General features: G+C 41.5%; 1 protein-coding gene across 5 annotated transcripts in view; it reads left to right on the top strand.

The window, feature by feature from the left end:
- The first annotated feature begins 78 nt into the window (after positions 1-78).
- LOC106613933 (phospholipid-transporting ATPase IF) overlaps positions 79-17,781 on the top strand; it is a 35,343-nt gene continuing 17,640 nt past the window's right edge. For 2 of the 5 annotated variants that reach the window (XM_014216771.2, XM_014216770.2), the window contains exons 1-18: positions 79-468; positions 5,573-5,689; positions 5,839-5,928; positions 6,300-6,380; positions 6,528-6,635; positions 7,496-7,624; positions 8,305-8,408; positions 8,781-8,828; positions 8,947-9,011; positions 9,143-9,224; positions 9,349-9,499; positions 9,848-10,045; positions 10,133-10,291; positions 10,517-10,695; positions 10,979-11,047; positions 11,156-11,229; positions 11,571-11,674; positions 12,207-12,388. In XM_014216771.2, the coding sequence (XP_014072246.1) occupies positions 442-468; positions 5,573-5,689; positions 5,839-5,928; positions 6,300-6,380; positions 6,528-6,635; positions 7,496-7,624; positions 8,305-8,408; positions 8,781-8,828; positions 8,947-9,011; positions 9,143-9,224; positions 9,349-9,499; positions 9,848-10,045; positions 10,133-10,291; positions 10,517-10,695; positions 10,979-11,047; positions 11,156-11,229; positions 11,571-11,674; positions 12,207-12,388 (1,967 nt within the window). In that variant the 5' untranslated portion in view covers positions 79-441. The remainder of the gene's footprint in view (positions 469-5,572; positions 5,690-5,838; positions 5,929-6,299; positions 6,381-6,527; positions 6,636-7,495; positions 7,625-8,304; positions 8,409-8,780; positions 8,829-8,946; positions 9,012-9,142; positions 9,225-9,348; positions 9,500-9,847; positions 10,046-10,132; positions 10,292-10,516; positions 10,696-10,978; positions 11,048-11,155; positions 11,230-11,570; positions 11,675-12,206; positions 12,389-17,781) is intronic. The other 3 variants (XM_014216772.2, XM_014216769.2, XM_014216767.2) reach the window with 2 other exon arrangements.

Below are 17,781 nucleotides of genomic sequence, written 5' to 3'. Positions count from 1 at the left end.
TATTGACTAACTGTATTTATGTTGTATTGCGCAAATTTGGACTGTAGAAAATAAAATAGATTGTGTGTTTCTTCCTTTACAACTGGGACGATGTGGTGCGAATCGGTGCTGCTACGTCGACAGGAGAGCCACAGAGCTGTAAACCGATTTCTCGAGCTTCGCAGAGAAGGATGTAGCTGGGCAGGAAGCGGACAGTACAGGACACTCACTAGACATACTTCGTAGCTGTCAGAATATAGCTCAGTGTGTCAGTCACATCAGAAATATTACTTCACGTCATGGGAGAGATAATATTTGGTCATATAATCACACAGCCTGGATGTTTTGTGTAACGGACACAAGAAGACGTCCCTGTAAAAGGAATTATTTATGGTTTGGGAAGGTTTTATGGGAGTAGCTTGCTAGCAACTTTGCTGGCTCGTCGGAGGACATTTTGCAAGGATGCTACGGTGGATAAGGCAACAGCTGGTAAGTGAGCTTCTTTGCTAACTAGCTATATTTGCTAGCAAGTGTAACGTTACTTTGCTATTGAGAAAGATGTCGATGCACATAAAACAATATGATGTGGTTGTTTTTGAAGAGTTAAACATCCAACCAGAACTGGCTGCCTGTAGCTAAGTTCGCTTAGTAGATAACCTTAGTTAGCAAGTTAGCTAGCTTGTTTGTTTACCAAACATTGGCGTGGCTAGCAGCGAACTAGTAGTACGTACATGAAGCCAGCCAGGCCCACTTATAAATTCTACTCAAACTTATTTTGGCTGGCAAGTTTGTTAGCTGGTGTGCCTGATGATCTAGCTAGTAGTAGCTAAGCTGTTTTGACAGTAATAGTTATGCTAAAAACTAACCAGCCAGCTACTGTAGCGAACTATATATTGGACATTGGACAGTTTAGCCACAGATATGTAACGAGTCGTTATCAATGGTTAACTTGCTACCAACTAACTAACTAGGAAGCCATTCATTTTAGCCGCTACATTGAAAAGCCAGACAAGCAGGTATGTTTATAAGTAGCCCAGCATTGCCGTTGTATCACGTAGTTTGCCTAAATCTTAGCCTCAACGCCTAGCTACCTAATTGTCTACAGCAGCATTAGCTAACTAAATCAGATTCTAGAAGGCTACGGCTAGTTAGAACATCTACTATTTTCTCTCAATGAATCAGGGTGAAGATCCAATTCAAGATTCATTTAAATCAGTTCTGGAGATGAATTGAAATGTGTATTAATGTGGCACTAACTGAGTCTTCATTTAGCATTTTTCAGTTAATTCATTGAATTTCAATTAACTTCCTGAATTGACCCTAAACTTAATTGTTAAATACATAGCTAGTGTACAGAAACAATCAAAACCAACTCTCCCCTTTTTGTCATGAATAATGAATGAATGCTTTTTTAGTTGTGGTGCAGAACCAAAAAAAAATGCCCGCTTGATGACCTAGCCCTAGTATGGACTAACATATACTAACATACTGTCTGCCACCTGCAGTAAGTGGAATTCAGCCAACTGCTTAGCCTACAGTTCTTAATGAATACAGAATTTGAGAAGATTATAATGCAAGTGACTGCGCAGTGACCTTGATCTCATGTGAAAGTTTGCTTTCAGGAAAAACAAGCAGCTGATGGGAGTAGATATGAGTGATTTCATTGATATAATAGTGTTTCCCAACTCCGGTCCTTTAGAACTTCCAACAGTACACATTTTTCTGTAGCCCTGGACCAACATACCTCATTCAACTCATCAAGGGTTTGATGACTAGTTGAACCAAATGTGCTTGTCCAAGGTTACAGTAAAAATGTATACTATTGGGTTTACTCGAGGACCAGGGTTTGGAAACACAGATTTAATACACCACTGAACATTGTTTTTCATAGAATGGACTGAATGTTATCATAGAATGCGCAGGCTACACACAGTAACTGTCACTATCACCAACCAGCCTAATCCACTGTAAATCGGAATAATATGACATGAGGTCATTTTCTTGCTAAATGGGAACATGGCAGGGAATGCCCAGCCTGAGCTGACCTTTTGGCGCTATAGATTTGGATAGTACGGCCAGTGAGGGAGGGGGATGGCCAATCCTATCCCAGCTGCTGTCACCTGCACCACACTCAATCCCAGTCCTCACTTCATTAGCTTCACACTGATGGGGTGCCACTCACAGCTGTGCCGTCAGACTGAGCCCCAGGATGTGAAATACATTTCATAAGGCTGTTTTTCATCATGAGAGCCATCGACAAGTTAGGGTATATTGATGAGCAATGTTGGTGCAGAGAGCAAAAGTAGCCATTTCAATGTTATATTTTCCAGGACCTAGAAACCTACATTATATAATGACTACCTGGGGATACTACTGTGTGAGGGATTTGTTTTTATTTGAGAAAATATTTATATCATTGAGATTGTAACCTATGTCGGATTTGAAAGATTTTCAAATGCAGGAACCAATTATCCGCTTTGTTTTGGTGTCAACAGAAGTAAAACAGTCAGTAATGATGATAATGCTACCATAGGAGTGTCGGTTTACTGACTGCTCACTCAGAGCATCCTGAAATGGGCAAAGGAAACAGTATCTTACAACACTGTGTGAAACAATCTGTGGTTTACATACGTCTCAAGGCAGCCTTGAGCATTGCAGAGGGAGAGAAAGTGTGCAATTTGGCAAGTTGCCATTAGTTTTTAATGAGCTTCTTCATGTTGTGGTTTATTATTTTTAATTATTACAGCTCTTCATTCATTATCCCCTCCATGTAGCTGGGCTCTGGGTTTCCTTCATGCTGGTAGTTGCAGGCTTTGTTAGAACATGAATTAACTTGATATTTCTAGGCATAGGAGGGGCATGTCAGACCAGGTGACAAAATACATTTCATCGAAGTTGTAGCTTGTCACAGGTAGTAGGCAAACCTAACTATACTAAATATATTTTGTTTACCACTGTTTTGGTTACTACATGATTCTAAATGTGTTATTTCATAGTTTTGATGTCTTCACTATTATTCTACAATGTAGAAAATAGTAAAAAATATAGAAAAACCCTTGAATGAGTAGGTGTGTCCAAACTTAATTTTTTTTCTCAGAACAAGGAGTTACCGTATGCAATGAATTAGTAATTCCCTGGCCCAGACAGCCATATTGACACTTGTCTCTCAGAATACTGCTTAGTGGTCACACAATAATTTCCAGAAACTCTCTCAACATGCCTGCTTGGTGAAAATATAACTCTGTGACATCGTCAGCTCACTCCCTCTAAAATTCCAGACAGCAGCACATACTGTATACATCACCAATGATAACAGATGTTTGCTCACCAAGGAGGACAAAGACTGTACTTTTAAATGTGCTTGGGGGTTAACAGCACAGGCAGATCATGAGATGAGAGCTTTTGCATGAGTGCAGTGAACATAGCCAAGATGGTGTGTGTGTAAGAGTGTTGTGCAAACACAAAAGCCCATTGAGGAGGGCGGGCTGTGACAGTAATTGAATACATGTGTTGCTGTCTGGCCTTAGTGACGTGGCCAACTCATTCTCACTACAGTGTAGGCGAGGAGTCAGTCAGCACCAGCCTATAGGCCCACTACTTATGAATATGATGCAATGGACAGAAAAACGGTATTTATTGTTATTACCCATCATGTGCCCCAGAGTAATTTACTCGTTTTTTTAACCTTTATTTAACTAGGCAAGTTAAATCTTATTCTTATTTACAATGACGGCCTAGGAACAGTGGGTTAACTGCCTTGTTCAGGGGCAGAACGACAGATTTTTACCTTGTTAGCTCGGTGATTCGATCTAGCAACCTTTCAGTTACTGGCCCAATGCTCTAACCACTAGGCTACCTGCTGCCCCTCTTGAACATTGTGTACAGAAATGTAATTTTAAGATAGTGCCAGCCTATAGCATTCTAGGATTAGAATTCTAGAGTTTTTCTTCTTTAGTTCCCTGCAATAAGGAAGTTATTGACCAGCCCACTAGAGAAGTGTCATTGACTTAAATAGGCTAATTTGGTTTAAAATATTTTGTTCAGTACAGTGCTTGGTCTCTGGCTGCAGGCTATATTCAGGCTATAATAATCTAGCCTAAGTGTTTTTCTGACAGATAATCAGGGTGCAAAATAGTGTTTGCAATCAATGTGTTAGGCTATTTTAAATATAGAGTAGGGTGTTTTCACATATCGTCCTCTTAAAATAACTGATCTCAGTCCTCTTTAAAGTGAACTATGTTCTCTTTGTATGCACACTGCCCTTGCCTTTGAATGAGGACTCAACTCTTTTGCCAGTTCACTTCACCTATTTTGTGGTCTGAGTCCTCTTTACATTCACATTGCTATATTTAGAAAGGAACCAAGATCTTTTTCCAACATTCACTCCATGCACTCTGGGTTTTTCCATCAGAATGTGTTATTGGAGAGCTAGATATACCTACTTACATTTAGGAAGATAATAGATTGCATTTAGTTAGATGAACTATCGCACCGCCATTTCCTGGTTGCTAAAATTCTAATAGTTTGCCTAATTTCAGTTTGTGACCAAGCAAGTATAGTGTAGATAATCATTGTACCATCTAAACCCCTGTGAAATATCTTCTCATAACCAAAAATATTGTATTATCAGCCTGGGAGTCATTGAAATATTGCACATAGAACAGATCTACCGCTTATACTTGTTTTCAATAAGAATGACAGATCGATAACTTTCATTTATATGTGAATTTGGTCGGGTCACCAAAAAAGTTATATAGTGCAGCTTTAAAAGATGATCCATAATAATTGTAATCAGAAGATACTATTAACATGTAAATATTGTTAACAGAATAAATAGCAGATTAACTGTAGATTAAATAATACTGTAATTGAAAATTGTACACCCAATGTAGGCTACTGCCCCTTTAAGAGCTAGAATATATTTTGTACCCTATGTTGTGATTCTCACCAAGTATGTTGGTGTCTTCTCACACTATTCAAACCCCACAATTGACTAAACAGCTTATGAAGCTCTCTTAGCTTATACATCACATGTTGCAAACAAATATTCTGAATTAAAAAACATATTTTGGGAATTTCTGTGCATCCTTGACAATTGCTAATCAATAGGCCTACCCAAAAACAGCACACCCTTTTTTTCCAGGAAACTGCACATCTTCTCTCTCTTGTGGCACCAATGTGAGAGTGTTTTAAGCAGGGGAACAGTGTTGCAGTAGTCTAGTGTGTGGTATGGGAAGAATGACAATTGAACCTGGGGAGCTTTGTGTTCACATTGCTCTAAAAAAGGAAACCGGACCACGGAATTCAAGCAAACCAAACTCAGACCACCACTTGATGGTCTCAGTTTGGTTAGCTTCAGAGGCTCTTTTTTTGACTGGTCTGAGTTCCTTTAGTGTTCACACTGCACAAAAAATAAAGCGAACCGCACTAAGTTCACAAAGATTTTCTGAAAGGGACAAAGTGTGAACACACTAACTATTGAAAAACATTATATAATTTTTCTGACTAGTCTCTAGAGAAAAGTTGCCCATATTGGTTCTGAGTGAGTAGTAGAAGTTTGACATGTTCCTTACCCCCTCCTCTCTCTCTCCAGGGCTTTGACCCTCCCCATCAAAGTGACACCAGAACGGTTTACATTGCAAACCGCTTTCCTCAACATGGCCATTATGTCCCTCAGCGGTTTGCAGACAACAGAATCATATCATCCAAGGTAAGACAGTGGTGTTGAACCCCTAGGTTTTGTGTCAAGAGCAACAACAAATATTCAAGTTACGCAACCATTTTATTTCAGTGTCAAACAACTCACACTTTGATGTTCCTGTTCTCTCCTCCGCTTCCGGCCCCCGCTCCCCTCTTTAGTACACCGTTTGGAATTTTGTTCCCAAAAACCTGTTTGAACAGTTCAGAAGAATAGCCAATTTTTATTTTCTCATCATATTCCTGGTTCAGGTAAGGGCTTGCCTCAGCACCCAGTCTACCATATTTATAACTGTTACTGCCCTAAATACAATACTATTACTAAATATTGTGCTAAAAATAATTGCTGTGTGATCTTGAGCATACTGTGCCCAGAGGTCCCTAACAGCTAACCTTCGGTATTCATCAGGCTACTCTTAGAAGCCACACTTTGCTTTCTGTGGCCGCCATTGTGTCCAATTCTAAATTTGTTGTTTCGTTATACTTAGTACAATATTCATGAAGCATTTTCTGCAATAAGAATGGCTTCAGCTTACGAATGGCCAGTGTGATTTTAGGTTAAATTAGGAAGTTATACTATTGCCAACTGTTGTCTCCTTTGACAAAATATCTTTATTTTGCAGCTAATGATAGACACCCCCACTTCCCCTGTCACCAGCGGACTTCCTCTGTTCTTTGTCATCACAGTAACTGCCATCAAACAGGTGAGAGCAGCAACAGGTTTAATTCCTCTTTTCTTATCAACAGTAGATCCAAGAAATTGAATGTGGTCACTTATCAAACATACTGTACTTTTTCTGGATGTCAGAATGTCTAGATGGTTAAATCTCATCCCTTCCTCCATCACTCAGGGCTATGAGGACTGGCTGAGGCACAAGGCGGACAACGAGGTGAACGGGGCGCCTGTGTTTGTGGTGCGCAGTGGCAGTCTTGTGCAGACCCGCTCAAAGAACATCCGAGTGAGTCACCGTGGTGTCATAATGAGTCCTGCCTTGAACAGCACACCATCCTAACACTTAGCATACCCTACACCCACATTTCAGATAAACGGCTACATTTCATGTAACTCCCACTTTTGGCTGGTGCTTTGTACCACTGTGTTAAAGATTTGTCAGAAAGCCAGGAATGTAAAATCAATGTACCACCCACAGTCTCAGGCGTTACATTCTTTGTTTAAATGTTGGTACTCACTATTCCGTGTGAAATGTCTTCACCGGGTAGTTATTGAATAAGAGGATTTGTTCCCAGTTAAAAAATGTTAGAGGTAGCTAGCCAATGTTTAAATATCAGTACTCTTCATTCATGTACTGTAATAATTCACAAGGTAAATTAAATCATACATTAAAGATGGAATCCGCAGTATGGGAAACACCACACCCCACCACCATTTTTGTTGCCGAGCTGAGGAGCGTTGCGCAGCATGGTAAAAATAATTGCAGTACATATTGTGCTCTTGTATCGCACGGGCAATGATGTCCGAGGGGAAAAAACTGTTTGTTTGCAGTAACTTCTTTGTTGTAATATCGCAAACAGACGTGGCAGTTTCACCATTAAGGATTCTAGCTTTAAACTGCCAGAAGAATACGTGTATTCAAGTGCTATTTTAGTTTGTTTTTCTTTCACAGTTCTGCAGATGCAATGTAGCAGTTTTCACATGGGGAAATGTTTGCTCTTTTTAAACCAGTGCATGATGGTATTCACTATTGAACTAGACTGTCCAGTCTTCAGAAAATATTGGATTCTGAGGTCGTGGATATCATGGGAGAGTTTTGCTCGTCATTCATCTGTTGTGACATGTCTGTCTGTGCTGTCTGTTCAGGTGGGGGACATAGTCCGGGTGGCCAAAGATGAGACGTTCCCAGTGGACCTGGTCCTCTTATCATCAGACCGAGCTGAGGGGACATGTCACATCACCACCACCAGCCTGGACGGAGAGACTAATCTAAAGGTTGGGCTTTTAATCTTCCGTCCCCACTCTCGCTTTCTTTCTCTCTCTGAACCCTAAATGAATTAGCTTTCCCCCCCTTTCACAAGGGAAAACTTTTATTTAATTTCCATGATAGTACTTGTGCAGTCTGAGACGTCTCATGTTTTTGCCAGAGGCAATATATCTAATTATCTGCTTCTAATCAAAATGCTTATGCCATATAACAGTTTATTTATTTATCAATTATTTTTTTATTTTGTGAAATATATTTTTTGTCCGTTTTTTCTTGTGCAATCTTAGTGTGCAGCCTCTCTGTCATCAGCCTTCAGTTCCAGCTACTTGTATTTTATGGCTGTTTGCACTAATGACATTAGAATGCAATGGGGGATGGAATCGCTTTCTCACTGAGGGGGTTTTGGCACCAGATTGGATTTTGCCTCTCAAGCAGTCAGAGTGATTCAGTTAAATTATAAATGTAAACCTAACAAGCCTCGTGGCCTCTTTAACCTGTTCACCAGTAGACAAAGGCTGGCGCTGTGGCACTGTAAGGCTGCATTCCTTTCTAAATCATTATAATGTACACTGCTATTTCTTTGCTTTTAAGGCTTACTGTCTCACTGTAAAAAGTATACTTATATTCTATAAAAGTGATATATTTGTCCCTCCTTGATTGTATCCCTACGCTCTCTGTGGTCCTGTAGACTCACTACTCTGTGCCGGAGACGTTGGTATCTCAGTCGGTGTCCAGGCTGGAGGCCCTACATGCTGTGCTGGAGTGTCAGCAGCCAGATGCAGATCTGTATAGGTAAGGTACAGTCACCCTGCGCTCACTCGCCAGTCAGAACGCGGAGCTCTTCTTTCACTGGCCCCGGAACTGAACAGGACTGTTTATTATTTCTCACATTCACATTTCTACTGGCCCCGGAACTGAACAGGACTGTTTATTATTTCTCACATTCACATTTCTACTGGCCCCGGAACTGAACAGGACTGTTTATTATTTCTCACATTCACATTTCTACTGGCCCCGGAACTGAACAGGACTGTTTATTATTTCTCACATTCACATTTCTACTGGCCGGAATGGAGGTATTTTTTTAGGGTTGAATGACAGGACTGTTGGTGTTGCAGTTACTCTGTTACTCTCCCCACTCAGCAGAAATGCTTCTACTTTCAGGTTTGTCGGGCGAATAACTGTAACACAACAAGGAGAAGAGATTGTAAGGTGAGATTCTAGTTTTTATCTGGGTTGCATGGATGGAATGGCACAAATTGTTTCTATTTGCTGTTGGGGGGGGAAGTTATTTTGTTGTATCGTTCACCATTTGTCTCTGCCTCATTAGACCCCTTGGACCAGAAAACCTACTGCTTCGAGGAGCAAGATTAAAAAATACCAAAGAAATTTTTGGTAAGTGGCTTCTGGCTCTCAATGTTGCCATCCATATTGTTGTCTGTCCTCAGTTATCCTCTGTTGAACTCAGTTGCCCAGTTGGTTGTTGTCTATGCAGGGTTCAGTAGAGTTCCACTCTTGATTTGCAGGTGTGGCAGTTTACACTGGGATGGAGTCCAAGATGGCCCTGAACTACAAGTGCAAATCCCAGAAGCGCTCTGCAGTGGAGAAGTGCGCATTAGGACATTCTGCACCTCTACAACAACTCTGAACACTTCTGAGTTTCCTCTTCTCAGGTTTCAGGTTCATCTCTATGTACATCAGACTGTGTGTATCTGTGCTGTTTTTCCCTCAGGTCCATGAACACCTTTCTGCTCATATACCTGGGCATCCTGCTGTTTGAGGCGATCCTCAGCACCATCCTGAAGTACGCCTGGCAGGCTGAGAACAAATGGGACGAGCCCTTCTACAACCAGAAGACAGAGCAGGAGAGAAACAGCAGCCAGGTCAGTCACTGTCTGAGACTTTATTCACGCTGATACGTCTTGGTCTAAAACAGAGGATCTTAGATGTCATAGGATTCTTGGATACTTATTTGCAAATAGTTTGTGGTTTTGGGGATAATGTGGTGAAGGAGGTGGGAAGATGTATTACATTTTTAATATCTCTTGGTGTGGCTTCCCACACAGTAGCAGTGGGTATGACTCAACGTATTGTGACAGGATATAAGAGAAAGTGCCTCTCACCCTGACAGTCCATACGAAAGGTGCTCTCCTAAAACCTCTGTTCGCTTTCCAATGAGGTCTCAAGCCATTTTTCGTGTGTCCCTCTACCACCCACTTCCTTGTTGACAGATCCTGAAGTTCATCTCTGATTTCCTGGCATTTCTGGTCCTCTACAACTTCATCATCCCCATCTCGCTCTACGTCACTGTGGAGATGCAGAAGTTCTTGGGCTCGTTTTTCATTGGCTGGGACTTGGACCTCTATCACGAGGAGAGCGACCAGATGGCTCAGGTCAACACATCCGATCTGAACGAGGAGCTGGGACAGGTACGGGCACCAAGCACTTCGCTGTAGGTCTCAACGTCATAGCTGAGTTAGTTTGTAATGATCAGCCTCTGTTTATTTCTGTTCTAGGTAGAATACGTATTTACGGATAAAACCGGCACCCTGACGGAGAACGAGATGCTGTTCCGTGAATGTTCAATCAACGGTATCAAATATCAGGAAATCAATGGAAAGCTTATACCTGAGGGAATGACGGATGACTCGCCTGACCGATCTGTGCCTCCTCTGGTAAACACCATTAAAACCTCACATATTGCCCAAGTGACTTGTGACAGTATTTATCCATTCACTGTCTGTCCATTCATGAAATATACAGTTTATGTCTGCATTTCTACCCATGTGTTATACTTGTGTTCATTGACTGTCCTCATGGCTTTGGACCGTCAGTGGTTTGATGACTCTAGGTACTGTACTCATGTCTGTCTGTTTGTCTCTCTGTCTGTCACTTCTCAGAGTCGGGAGGAGTTGCTGTTCTTAAAGGCAGTGTCGCTGTGTCACACAGTGCAGATCAGCTATGAGCAGCCAGGCGACGGCCTGGGGGATCCCTTCTCCCACGCAAACGGCTTCTCCTCCCAGATGGAGTACTATGCCTCCTCGCCGGACGAGAAAGCACTGGTGGAAGCCACGAAAAGGTACCCAGGAGGATAGCTGTCATGATGTGCTGTTCAACCCATTTGTACTGTTGTTGGTGAATAAAATTAATATCTATAGATATATGACCAGTGCTGGTCTCCCAGGTCTTTTTGGACATACAAGCACTCAGACAAATGAACATTTATTGAGACAAATGGTTTTCAATGTTCAGCACATTCCAGACCCAGCTGACCATGCATTACAGTTAGGGTCATTTATGGGCAACAGTCTACATGTTAGTATTTATGGTTAGAAATGTCACATGATCACATTTAATTGCAGGATGGGGGTAATCTTCATTGGTAGCCACGGAGAAACTATGGAAATAAAAACATTTGGAAAGCCAGAAAAGTAAGTATAATTTTGTTTGATTGAAGAGTCCATGGCATTTTATGTAGATGATGAACCTGTACTGTGCATAACAAGTGATGTAATGCCTGTAATTCCCTTGTCCCACAGGTTTAAACTGCTCCATGTACTAGAGTTTGATGCAAACAGAAGGAGAATGAGTGTCATATTACAGACACCCACAGGTACAGTGATTTCTCTCCATATTAGACTTGAATGGCTCATTCATAAACGTTGTATTAGCATTTCATTACATGAGGTCCTCTGTAGCTCAGTTGGTAGAACATGACTCTTGCAACGTCAGGATAGTGGGTTTGATTACCGGGACCACCCATACGCAAAAAAATGTATGCACTTATGATTGTAAGTCACTTTGGAATAAAAGCATCTGCTAAAATGGCATGTAATTAGATAGATGTTACCCACCTTTTGATTTAGTCCTGTAATGTCAATTTCCCTGTATTTCATATCAGGCCAAGACTGATTATGACAACTCATTTGCAATATATTTGGTCTATTGCTGTAGGGGAAAAAGTACTATTTACAAAGGGAGCGGAGTCCGCTATTCTTCCTTTTACTACAAGTGGAGAAATCAACAAAACAAGAGTACATGTAGATGAATTTGCCTTGGTGAGTATACCACATCAAATCATATTAGACTAGGAACTATTTCCAGCCCTTATGTGCAGCAGATTTTTGCTATGCTGAATGCTATCTTTTATTATCTGTACTGAAGAGCGCACCAGTGCTGCTGGGACACTTCCTGTCTGAAATGAACACATGGGTACTTGGATGCTCACGCACACATGGACACCCTCACATACCACATTTTCATTCCACAAGATTGGAGATACATTTCACACTTCTCTGAAAAAAGTCCCCACATTTTTCCATGCGTGGGCTCTCGATGGCATATTTAATAATAAAAAATAAAAATAAAATAATATTGCAGTGTAAAGATGACTTTTGGTTCTTTTCCCCCAGACTCCCCCATCAAAATCAATAAATCTTGCATCTTAACGGTCAATTTATCCAGACATCAGGATCTACTGAGAGATTGTTTTTGATTTGTGACTGGCAGGTGTGTGGTTATTTGATATAGAGCCAGTCCCTGACAGCTTCTCATTTCTTTCTCTTTTCCCTCTTTCTTCCCCCTCTCCAGAAGGGCCTGCGGACATTGGTGGTGGCCTGCAGACACTTCAGTGTGGAGGAGTATGAGGAGGTGGACCAGCGGCTCCACAAGGCTCGCACGGCCCTGCAGCAGAGAGAGGAGAGGCTGGCCGAAGTCTTTAGCTTCATAGAGAAGGACCTGGAGCTGCTGGGAGCCACTGGGGTGGAAGACAAGTATGTCAACAACACTGTGGTGTATGTCTGGTCATGGGTTAGCTCATTGTGAAACCAAGCAATGTTATCTGAAAGGGTTGGGCTATTTGAACAATCGATCAGTAGAGTTTAACATATACAGTGCCTTCAGAATGTATTCACACCTCTTGACTTATTCCCTATTTTGTTGTTACAGCCTGAATTCAAAATGGATTAAATCAATTTTTTTCTCATCCATCTACACACAATACCCCATAATGACAAAATGAAAACATGTTTTTCGATTTTTGAAATGCAGAAATATCTATTTTTACATAAGTATTCACACCCCTGAGTCAATACATGTTAGAATCACCTTTGCCAGTGATTACAGCTGTGAGTCTTTCTGGTTAAGTCTCTAAGGGCTTTGCACACCTGAGGCATCATTTATCAATATTGTGTAGAAACTTCTAAAATACTACTTTCGAACGGAATTTAGAATGTTCGTATGCGTAGAAAAAGTAATTCGTACACCAGTACGAGAGAACCATTGATATAAATACCAATTGTTCTTAACCTCAGTGCTCATGCAGGACTTTGGCTATTTGCATTTCTAAACGTCCCTAATTAACCAATAATAGTCAGAATCATCCCTTTAAAGCCTGTGTGTAATATACAACGCTGTACCATGAAATACATTGCAAGCAAAAAAAGCTACGAAAAAAATATGAACTTCTCCGAGACTGAAATAGAAGTGCTAGTGTCAGTGTACTTGAAATAAGTAGGCAACACTCACCAATGAGCCATCCATCCTCAACAGCTCCCTCCTGTAGGCTTATAGGCCAACATTGCTGTTCTAAAGAATGAACGAGTCGTGCGTCTCTAAAAACGCGCTCTCTGTGAAATGCAGCGTGTGCCAAATCTTCCAACAGAGCAAAATTAGCCTCTCATTCGATTTCACATTATCTGTCTTTTATAGTATTTCAACAATGCTTTTACTTTCACACGTGCCTCCTAATTTAACTAATTACTGTACTTTATATGGATTATTATCGTAACAAATGCACTGATGAGGTCAAATGATATGCCTGTCAAGATATGCTGCATGAATTCACAAATGAAATACAATGGAATCGAAAAATGGTTTAACATGGCACTAGAGGCACATCACTTCCTCCTCTGCTCCTTTTCCACAGATTGTTTACCTTAACAGATCATTGTGACTCATCACCTCCGTGCAGCAGGAGCCTCCCTGGGCAGGGGGCTTAGTCCTCCTGAGCCTAATGCACTTAGCCAATCAAACATGACTCATGCCTTTCTGCATGCAGCCCTGCAATGTGTCATACATCAGTCACCTAGTGTGCTGCTGAGCATAAAGGCATTGCATGCATGCTGCTGGAATGAGATGGTGCTCTGAATTTTGGGATCTAGGCTCTGTTAAGACTGGTTAGAGGCATGTCTTTAGAAAGGATCGGGATCCAACATTCAAGCTCGTTTTATGTGATTGTGTTGTTGAGGGGCCTGTCAAAATAAATGTGATTGGGCGTACGCATGCTCCAATAATGTAACAAAGGCTCAACTGCCACCTGCATCTGGGTTGGTTTTGAGTGCATCTTAAGGCTTCTGGTGTAGCTCCCTGTCAGTCACACATGCTGAACAGTGGCCATGGAGACACTGAAAATCAAATCACAGTTTATTTGTCACTTGCGCCCAAAACAACAGGTGTAGACTTGGGGCTCCCAAGTGGCGCAGTGGTCTAAGACATTGCATCTCAGTGCTAAAGGCGTCACTACAGATAACCTGGTTCGAATCCAGACTATATCACAACTGGCCGTGATTGGGAGTCCTATAGGGCGGTGCGTAATTGGCCCAGCGTTGTCCGAGTTTGGCCGGTGTAGGCTGTCATTGTAAATAAGAATTTGTTCTTAACTGACTTGCCTAGTTAAATAAAAAAAATAGACCTTACCGTACTTACAAGCCCTTAACCATCAATGCAGTTCAAGAAATGATTTACTAAATAAACTAAAGTAATAAAATAATAAGTAACACAATAAAATAACAATAACGAGGCTATATACAGGGGGTACCGGTACCAAGTTAATGTTCGGGGGTACAGGTTAGTCAAGGTAATTTGTAGGTAGGGGTAAAGTGACTATGTATAGATAATAAACAGCAAGTAGCAGCAGTGTAAATAATCCAGTGGCCATTTGATTAATTGTTCAGCAATGTTATGGCTTGGGGGTAGAAATTGTTACGGAGCCTTTTGGACCTAGACTTGGCGCTCCGGTACCGTTTGCCATGTGGTAGCAAAGAGAACAGTATGACATGGGTGACTGGAGTCTTTGACAATTTTTGGGGCCTTCCTCTGATACCACCTAGTATATAGGTCCTGGATGGCAGGAAGCTTGGCCCCAGTGATGTACTGGGCAGTACACAGTACCCTCTGTAGTGACCTTAGTCGGATGCTGAGCAGTTGCCATACCAGGCATTGATGCAACCAGTCAGGATGCTCTCGGTGGTGCAGCTGTAGAACCTTTTGAGGATCCGGGGACCCATGCCAAATCTTTTCAGTCTCCTGAGGGGGAAAGGTGTTGGCCGTCCCTCTTTACGACTGTCTTGGTGTGTTTGTACCATGATAGTTTGTTGGTGGTGAGGACACCAAGGAACTTGAAACTCTTGACCCGCTCCACTACAGCCCCGTCGATGTGAATGGGGGCATGTTTGGCCCTCCTTTTCATGTAGTCCACGATCAGCTCCTTTGTCTTGCTTACGCTGAGGGAGAAGTTGTTGTCCTGGCACCACACTGCCAGGTCTCTGACCTCCCTATAGGCTGTCTCATCATTGTTGGTGAAGCAGAGATCCAGGAGAGACTCTGTTGATGTTTGAGTGTGTGTGTGTGCTTGCTCTGTAGTGAGACCCAGACAGACCACACCATCTGCCTGTTACGCAGCCCAGTCTCCTCTTTCTTTCTCTCTCCTCTAATTAATTCCCCCTCCGGCGAACAAGGTGCTTATAGAACTTCTCGCTCAGAGAATGCTGCTCTGCTCACCCCCAAAAAAGGAACGAGCCTCTACATTATTGAGGATATGTTCAATCTTAAGCACCCTTTCTTTAGCCTCTTAATCAGTCTGGCTTTTACCACCTAACTTTAACATTTCTATCGCAACATCATCTCTATTCATACTGCAGTGCCGCTTTTGAACAACATGCTTAATAGGGCTGTAACGATACCAGTATCGTAGACGTGGATAGTATCGACTATTCACCTCTACGCTGATTACTACATTTCTTACATGGAATGCCTCAGCTAGGGCTGTGACGATACCAGTATAGCAATATTTTTTTCCATGGCAAAAATTAAAACACAAAGCAAACGCTTTGGTCCTTTAAAAACCTGCCGTATGTATCATAGTGTATGCTATAGCTTGGGAAATAAATAAATAAATGTGACTCTGGATGAATTGTTTCCAACATTAGGGCTGAATATTCAAATAAAATGTTATTGGTTGCATACACATTTTGCAGATCTTATCGTGGGTGTAGCAAAATGCTTACACTACCGTTCAAAAGTTTGGGGTCACTTAGAAATGTCCTTGTTTTTGAAAGAAAAGCAAAAAAAATGTGTCCATTAAAATAACATCAAATTTATCAGAAATACAGTGTAGACATTTTTTTATGTTGTAAATGACTATTATAGCTGGAAACGGCAGATTTTTTTTTTTTTTTAATGTAATACCTACATAGGCGTACAGAGGCCCATTATCAGCGACCATCACTCGTGTTCCAATGGCATGTTGTGTTAGCTAATCCAAGTTTATCATTTTAAAAGGCTAATTGATCATTAGAAAACCCTTTTGCAGTTATGTTAGCACAGCTGAAAACGGTTGTTCTGATTAAAGAAGCAATAAAAGTGGCCTTTTTTTAGACTAGTTGTATCTGGAGCATCAGCATTTGTGTATTCGATTACAGGCTCAAAATGGCCAGAAACAAAGCACTTTCTTCTGAAACTTGTCAGTCTATTCTTGTTCTGAGAAATGAAGGCTTTTCCATGCGAGAAATTGCCAAGAAACTGAAGATCTCGAACCACGATGTGTACTACTCCCTTCACAGAACAGCGGAAACTGGCTCTAGCGAAACACCAGTCTCAACGTGAAGTGAAGAGGCGACTCCGGGATGCTGGCCTTCTAGGCAGAGTTGCAAAGAAAAAGCCATATCTCAGACTGGCCAATAAAAGATTAAGATGGGCAGAAGAACACAGACACAGTACAGAGGAACTCTGCCTAGAAGGCCAACATCCCGGAGTCGCCTCTTCACTGTTGACGTTGAGACAGGTGTTTCGCGGGTACTATTTAATGAAGCTGCCAGTTGAGGATTTGTGAGGCCTCTGTTTCTCAAACTAGTCACTCTAATTTACTTGTCCTCTTGCTCAGTTGTGCACCGGAGCCTCCCACTCCTTTCTATTCTGGTTAGGGCCAGTTTGCGCTGTTCTGTGAAGGGAGTAGTACACAGCGTTGTACGAGATCTTCAGTTTCTTGGCAATTTCTCGCATGGAACAGTTTTCAGCTGTGCTAACATAATTGCAAAAGGGTTTTCTAATGATCAATTAGCCTTATAACTTCTTATGGGCAGGTGGGATGGTAGCGTCCCACCTGGCCAACATCCGGTGAAATTGCAGAGCACGAAATTCAAAAATGTAACATTCTTGAAAATATGTTATACATCCAAATAGTGTAACTTCTTGTTAATCCAGCCGCTGTGTCAGATTTCAAAAAGGCTTTACGGCAAAAGCAAACCACGCGATTATCTGAGGACAGCGCCCCGCATACAAACACATGAAAATCATATTTCAACCAGGCAGGTGCGCCACAAAAGTCAGAAATAGCGATATAATTAATGCCTTACCTTTGAAGATCTTCTGTTGGCACTCCAAAATGTCCCAGAAACATCACAAATGGTCCTTTTGTTTGATAATGTTCTTCTTTATGTCCCCAAAAATGTCAATTTTATTTGCCGCGTTTGATTCAGAAATACACCGGTTTCAACTCGCCCAACATGCCTACAAAGTATCTAATAAGTTACCTGTAAACTTGGTCCAAACATTTCAAACAACGTTCCTAATTCAACCTCGGGTATCCTAAAACGTAAATAATCGATCAAATTTAAGATGGAATAAACTGATTCTAATACCGGATAAAAACAACATGAAGCACGCTCCAGTTCACACGCACCAAAACAGTAGAGTCCACCTGGAGTGACACTTACAATGTATAGGACAACTACTTCATTTCTCAAAAGAAAAAAATCAAACAATTTCTAAAGACTGTTGACATTTAGTGGAAGCCATAGGAACTGCAACCAGGTTCCAAATAATAAGGGTATCTCATAGAAAACAATTGGAAAACGGCGTTCCCGTTCTGTTAGCTTGTGTGGCCTAC

Source organism: Salmo salar, chromosome ssa10, assembly GCF_905237065.1.
Source record: "Salmo salar chromosome ssa10, Ssal_v3.1, whole genome shotgun sequence".
Lineage (NCBI taxonomy): Eukaryota > Metazoa > Chordata > Actinopteri > Salmoniformes > Salmonidae > Salmo > Salmo salar.
The sequence above is the reverse complement of the archived record's forward strand: the minus strand, read 5'-3'. Positions and strand labels throughout refer to the sequence as shown.